At 34.4% G+C, this 7199-nt stretch overlaps 1 protein-coding gene across 1 annotated transcript; it reads left to right on the top strand.

Moving 5' to 3' along the window:
- The first annotated feature begins 5323 nt into the window (after positions 1–5323).
- LOC143560991 (uncharacterized) lies at positions 5324–6924 on the top strand. Its single transcript, XM_077049161.1, has 2 exons — positions 5324–5371; positions 6516–6924. Exons 1-2 carry the CDS (start codon positions 5335–5337, stop codon positions 6719–6721), a joined length of 243 nt encoding a protein of 80 aa, XP_076905276.1. The 5' UTR covers positions 5324–5334; the 3' UTR covers positions 6722–6924.
- The last annotated feature ends 275 nt before the right edge of the window (positions 6925–7199 follow it).

Raw genomic sequence — 7199 nt, 5'->3', positions numbered from 1 at the left:
GATCATAGTCTTGATTCTTAAATCATAATATTTTCATTCATGGCTTTGAAACAAATAAGTTCAGATTTTTATAGCCTTACAATTGGAAATAAACTACCCATGCACTAACACACTAACCCACGGCCTAACTACATGTAAATTCAAAACCAATAAAACAAGTAAACTAATTAAAGAAAACAAAGTAAATTCCTACGTTCTGCTTCCACTCAAGGCACATAACACGTATGTAATTTGACCCATTATAAGAGAGGGCGAGGCAACCATATAGGTAGAGTGTATGGTTTCCAAACTACATGGCAACACCTAGGGATGAGATCGGGACCATACCGGTACCGACCGGTCCCGGTTATGAAAATCTCTGTCCCGAAAATCGCGGATTCTTGGTACCGGTACCGAAATATACGGTTCGGTACCGGTATTTAAGGTAAAATTTCGGGAAATACCGGTCCCGTACCGTACCGGTACCAGTACCGAAACTCAAAACGTTGGTACCGATGGTACTAAATCGGTACTGATTTCGGTACCGGTACGGTAACGGTACCAACCGGTACCAGTCCCGAATTTGCCCATCCCTAGCAACACCGCCGCCGCCTCATGTGGGTAGGGTGCATGGGTTCATTTCATAACAAAGGTTTGCCACAAACTTGATTCAATGGCAAATGTTGGAGAACTAAAATTACTTAATAATTAATTTATTACACATGTGGGTGAGTGTTGCCAGTAGTTTTGTAGTTTATGGGTACTTAAGAGTTAAAATGAGATGTCAATGTAAGATTGGATGGTTCAAGGGTAGTACCAATGAGTGCCCGTTCCACTCTAAGTAAGCATATCAGTTTAGCTATACAATGCTTTAACGGGCCAAAAGGTGGTAAAAGTGGGAATTTAGATTTGGGGCCAGTTGAATACATGAGTTTGGCTGATGGTGAAAATTTTGATCCGTTAGAGAGTTTTGATACACCAATTAAAAGGTAGTGGATGAGCCACTAAATAGAACAGATTTGGGGCGGGTTGAGTACATGAGTTTGGCTGGTGGTGAAAATTTTGATTCGTTAGAGAGTTTTGATACACCAATTAAAAGGTAGCGGATGAGTCGCTAAATAAAACAAACTCATTCTTTTTATGTAAGCGAATCCATTAACATTTAAAAGAAAAAAATTTTGAACCAACTGATTATGAAAGTTTTAGTTAAACTTTGTTTAGTAAATAAATTTTTTTATTTGAAATCTTAAAAGGAACTATATATTACTAAATACAAACCTAACAGAATTGGACAATTGACCCAAACATTATGTTAAATAAAAGCGTAAAATTTCAATTAAAAAGTTGGCCGATAACCCATATAAAACATAAATAATAATTATATAAATATGGGAATTTCAAAAAACAATTAAAAATAACTAGCGTCTGACCATTTGCGCCTTTGGCTTTATCCCCCTGCCCTTTGACACTTTCATGGTCATCGAGTGTCAACTCCAGCACCATTGGACCAAGCAACCAGTCCTCGAAGACAATCCTGTTAAATCATCAATAACTAGTTTTTCTACGAGCTATCTAAACCTCAGCATTGAAACACGGACATTGGTAAAACCCGAGCGTTAAAAAATGAATCGACACGAATAGATCAATATCGGCTGCATTCATTACGACATAGACATTATTGGTAAAAATTGAGCGTTAAAACCCAAAAATTAATTCGTCAAATTAGCATATAAGAAAACAAAATATTTAAGACGATGTTTATTTGGTTGGCAAACCCGGTCGGTCGTAAAACACAAGCGTTGTGGTCCCGAGCATTGAGTCGGTAACTTGACACGAATTCAGTCGTTTTTTATTACGATTATTACGGTATCGGAACTAAAAAACGAAAAAATATAAAAATGAGGTGGACCAACTACCAATTTTATTTATTTATTTATTTGGGGGGCGTCGATAAACTTGAGCATTGGTAAAACCCGAGTGTTGTCGAACATGGGCTTTAAGTAAGGTCGCGAGTTTGCGCGAACTCGATCGGTTTTTCAGGTCTGTTATAATACCGGAACTGGAAAAAATAACTTTTGATCAGTTTCCATTACGTTTATTATGGTAACTAAATTAATAAACAAAATTCATCGAACAATTTGGTGTCAGCCAAGTGCGGCACCAAATTTCTTGTTTATGTATTGTAATAATAATTATTCATCTCTTATTTCGGTTTTGAAATCTAATACGAGTAATAAAATCAATGCTATTTATGTTTATTAATAATGATTTATGTGTAATTGTAATATGTTTAAGCTTGATTAGAATGGTCAAGTTATTCTATAAAGGGTAACAAAAATGAAAAGTGTGAGAAGCCATAAATAATTGACATGTGTCAAGTGGGGACCAAAAGAAAAATGATATAGAGGTAATTGTACACATTTTCTCTCTACACATGCAAGACACATGTTAATACCCCCATCATTTTAGAACGTTTATAACTTTTTTGTATGTTATTTTTTTTTAAAAAAAGTTCATCATAATAACAAGCGTTTTTTTTAGCTTTAATATGGAGTATAATTTTTGTTATATAAAATTTAAAACAAAAATTACGTCATTGTGTCTTTTTTCGACATTGTGTCTTTTCGCACACCATTGTGTCTTTTCGCTTATCATTGTGTCTTCTTTCGTCATTGTGTTTTTTTGCACACCATTGTGTCTTTTCGCACACCATTGTGTCTTTTCGCTTATCATTGTGTCTTTTTTTCGTTATTGTGTCTTTTCGCACGCCATTGTGTCTTTTCGCTTATCATTGTGTCTTTTTTCGTCATTGTGTCTTTTCGCACACCATTGTGTCTTTCCGCACACCATTGTGTCTTTTCGTTTATCATTGTGTCTTTTTTCGTACACCATTGTGTCTTTTCGCACACCATAGAGTCTTTTCGCACCCCATTGTGTCTTTTCGATTCTCATTGTGTCTTTTTTCGTCATTGTGTTTTTTCGCACACCATTGTGTCTTTTCGCTTATCATTTTGTCTTTTTTCATCATTGTGTCTTTACACACACCATTGTGTCTTTTCGCTTATTATCGTGTCTTTTTTCACCATTGTGTCTTTTCGCAAACCATTGTGTCTTTCCGCACACCATTGTGTCTTTTCGTTTATCATTATGTCTTTTTTCGTCATTGTGTCTTTTCGCACACCATTGTGTCTTTAACTTGAAACGTAAAACACAATGGTGAATACGTATATCACAATGGCCTAAAACGTAAAAAACATTGATGAATACGTATAACACAATGACCTAAAACGTAAGACACAATGGTGAATACGTATAACACAATGGCCTAAAACGTAAGACTCAATGGTGAATATAATGACTTGAAACGTAAAACATAATGGAAACAACATATTACACAATGACACAATGAACAACAAAAATACAATTAAAAAACCCATTAATTTTTTTTATTTTTATATAACAATATGATACTCATATTAAAGATAAAAAACGCTTATTATTACGGTGAATTTTTTTAAAAAAATAATGTCGTATGAAAAAGTTATGGACATTTTAATATGATGAGAGGAATTGGCATGTGTCTTGCATGTGGAGAGAGAAAGTCAACAAAGGTGTGTTATTACCTTCATGCCCTTTCCATCAATTTTTATTTATTAAATTTGTCTCAGTCATTCAAATCTAAGATCAATGGACATGATTTCTTCTCACCCTTCTCATTTTTGTTGTCCCTTGTATTTAACTTTACCCTGAATAGAATTATATGTTTATGTTTAAAAATTTAGAGTTAGGTGTAATTTTAGTACCTGTGGTTTGTTCAATTATGCAACTTTAATACCGATTTTGAATTTATTGCAAATGGCTATTTCAGGTTTCTAAAACTTGTCATTTTAGTACTTTTTTCTAACCTCGTTTATCTTTGTTTGTTAAGTTAAGGATAAACTGGTAATTTCAAATATTTTTATCATGAACTCAAAAAATTGGTTCCTGAACTCGAACCCACGTACGTGGCCTAACCAAAGTTGCAACAAGAGATGAAGAAACCACTCTAGCAAGTGGCACAGCTACTTCTAAACTAGTTCTAAAAATTTTTATAGTACACGTTTAAATGAACCCCAAATGTTCATAAACCCTAGAAATGAAATCCTCAAATTGATCGATAATCGTCATCTGTCAATGTGATTTGACGGAGGCCTTTTTTTCTCTACATAAGGACGTGCATGAAGCACGAATCAGTTACATGATAAATGGACGAATTGATGTCAGTTGACTAGTTCAAGTATCGGTCGATGGCGAGTTTCAAGATGACCACAGAGTTGATGTTTGGGGGAATTGAGCATATGAGTGTGTTCACAATCATCAAATGAGTGATTTTGGGTGTATTTTTTTTTTTTTGCTAAATCAACAATAACATGTCTAATTTGATTTTGCTTTAATGCAGGTTTCAAGTTAATAATTCTGATTAACAGTTATTAAAAACAAATTAACTCGAGCCAAAGATTAGGAGATAGTCGTGATGCGTTATGATTGCGAAATAGAAAATAATTAATGCTGTGGACTGGTCTTGCGAACTGTTTGGAGTTGGCTGGAAAAAACAACCAAGCTCGCCGGCGGCGAGATACTTTGTCGGAAAGACGGGAAAGGAACTGGGTTGGATTTAATTTTTTTTGAAAATTGCACAAAGATCCTTTATTTTCAAAGGAGTTCATTTTTAATTCATATTGTTTAACCTTATATTTTTTTGTGTATAAAATAAATGAAATTATAAGTTTACCCCTAACTTAACGGACGAAAATAGATGGGGTTACAAAAAAGTATTAAAATGACAAGTTTTAGAGACCTGAAGTAGCCATTTGCAAAAAATTCAAAATCAGTACTAAAGTTGCATAATTGAACAAACCACATGTACTAAAATGACACTTAACTCTTAAATTTATGTGTTCATTATGTTAAGTTTGTGCATTTAGGGCTTATTGGTGATTTATAAAAAGAAAGTCATGCTTTAAGCCGAGTTGTAATATATCCGATCACCAAAAAATACTGAACCCACAATAAAAAAACGTGTGCCAACTAATCATTCACCAAACTACCCGAATGTAGTATGGGTGTAAGCGGAGAAAGCCTATCAACCATCATCCCCAAATTCAATTCGGTTTCACCAACCAATTTTATTAAACAGTAAAATCAAATTCGTAAGAATTAAGTAATTAACCAACTTTATTGGGTTTACGTTAGCCCAACTAAAAAAAGCCTTTCGGGGTTCGTTCTACCGTTCACAATCCTTCCTTCCTTCCTTCCTTCCTTCCTTCCTTCCAGAACAGAAAATAATAAACTCGATTGTATTGTATCAACTCAGCAATGGCGGACGGACGATCTGAATCCACCAAATCTCTAGGTTCGTTGATCAATTGAGTCCTTATTATATCTATTTTTAAATGATTTCGTAATCAATTTCACCTCTTTTGATTTATCGTGTTCGTTCCCAAATTAGTCGAACTAGGGTGGGTTTTGATGATGGTCATTTTAGTGGTTGATCCAGTCATCGTGTCAGACCTTTAATCCTTATTTTGACTATTAATTAATTCATTCTTCAGAACTAGGGTGGTTTTACTGAAATTTAATTCTCACTTTAACTAATTTTTGTCAGAATACATTACTGCGGTCATTCCTATTCCTATCGAGTTTAATTTGTATTAGATGTAGGTGTAAACGAGCGGAGCCTGAGCTCGACTAGCTCTAGCTCAGCTCCTTTTGAGCTGCTTTTCTAAAGCTCCGTCTTGCTTCGGGCTCGGCTTTTTTATTATTCATCAAATAAGTTATGTATGTTTTAAATTAATTTTATATATTTTTAGAAGAACCTTACACTAGACGAAGCTCGTTTGTGCAATGTGAAATTAATACGTAGAAGTCCAAAGGAGGTCAAATTTAGAAATACACAAGGCTTGTTAAGGCTCGATGATCCTAAACGAGCTTCCCGTACATGGCTCGGGCTCAACCTCAATAACTAACTGAGTCTTGTTTGAGGCTCAAGCTCGGCTCGTTTCGAGCCCTTTTTTTATTGATCTGATCTTGAGTGGCTTGGATCGTGTATTATTTATTATTTAATTTATAAACGTTTCTAATTATTTTTTATATATTTTGAGACAAACCTTGCACGAGCCTAACCTTGGGTTGAGCTTTTATAGTACCTTAAATGAGCCAAAGCTTGACTCGAGCTGAGCTGTACAGTGTGAAATTAATACATAAAAGTTCAAAAGAGGTAAAACTTAAAGGTACACAAGGCTCATTAAGGCTCAACAAACCTAAACGAGGGCTCGATAACTAAACGGACTTTATTTGATGCTCAAGCTCAACTTGTTTTAAGCTTTTTATCAATCCGATCTCGTGTAGCTCGTGAGTGGCTCGGCTCGTTTGCAGCCCTAGATATATGTGCTCAGACATATGTTTTATACACACATATACAGAGACTGAAAGATGTATACATCTACATATAAATATGTATTCATGTATTACATTATGGTTTTTTTTTATATATGAAGAGAAAGAAGCAAAAGCACCAAACTTGGTTGAAAAAGGCAAGGAGGAAGACAAGAGCTCACCTAGCCATGATAAAGAAACACATGGAACAAGCGATGACATTGATGAAGACATGCCAATAGAAAAAGTCAAAGGGCCCGGTATTATTGAAAGAACTATGGAGGAGATTGAAGCGGTTGTTGAAGCGATTACCCCTAAAAAGCAGTAATCACTTGTTTTTGTGTTAAGAATCGCTAATTACACGTTTCATGTTATTATATAATGATAGTCAAGGTAACTTTTTCATAACCAGATGAAGTCAAAAGTCAACTATGTTATGTTGTATGGGATTTTATAGTTAGTATGTATGCCAATAATCATCTTTTTTTGGTAAATAATGTCTTTTGGGTTTTTAATTTGATTACCTGGTTTTTGTGTTTTTAAGTTAAAGAAAGTAGTTAATGGCATTTGGGAACTCTGAAATTGATCTTGAAAACTGATTTTGGTTATTGTTATAGAGAAAAGAGAGCATTAGAGAAAATAGGATCTATTGATATTATGACATTTCCTACATGGTTATCCATAATAGTTATCTAATTATTTGGGGATCATAGATTCATATTATATTTGAAATCCATGAATAACCAGTATTTAGTACTCAATTTAATACCACAGTAGTGCAGTACTAAGCATACACAAGCACCCTC

The sequence above is a fragment of the Bidens hawaiensis genome, unplaced genomic scaffold (assembly GCF_021521415.1).
Source record: "Bidens hawaiensis isolate Kalapana, Puna unplaced genomic scaffold, B.hawaiensis_p1.1 tig00020521_1, whole genome shotgun sequence".
Lineage (NCBI taxonomy): Eukaryota > Viridiplantae > Streptophyta > Magnoliopsida > Asterales > Asteraceae > Bidens > Bidens hawaiensis.
This window is presented reverse-complemented; position numbering and strand designations above follow the sequence as displayed.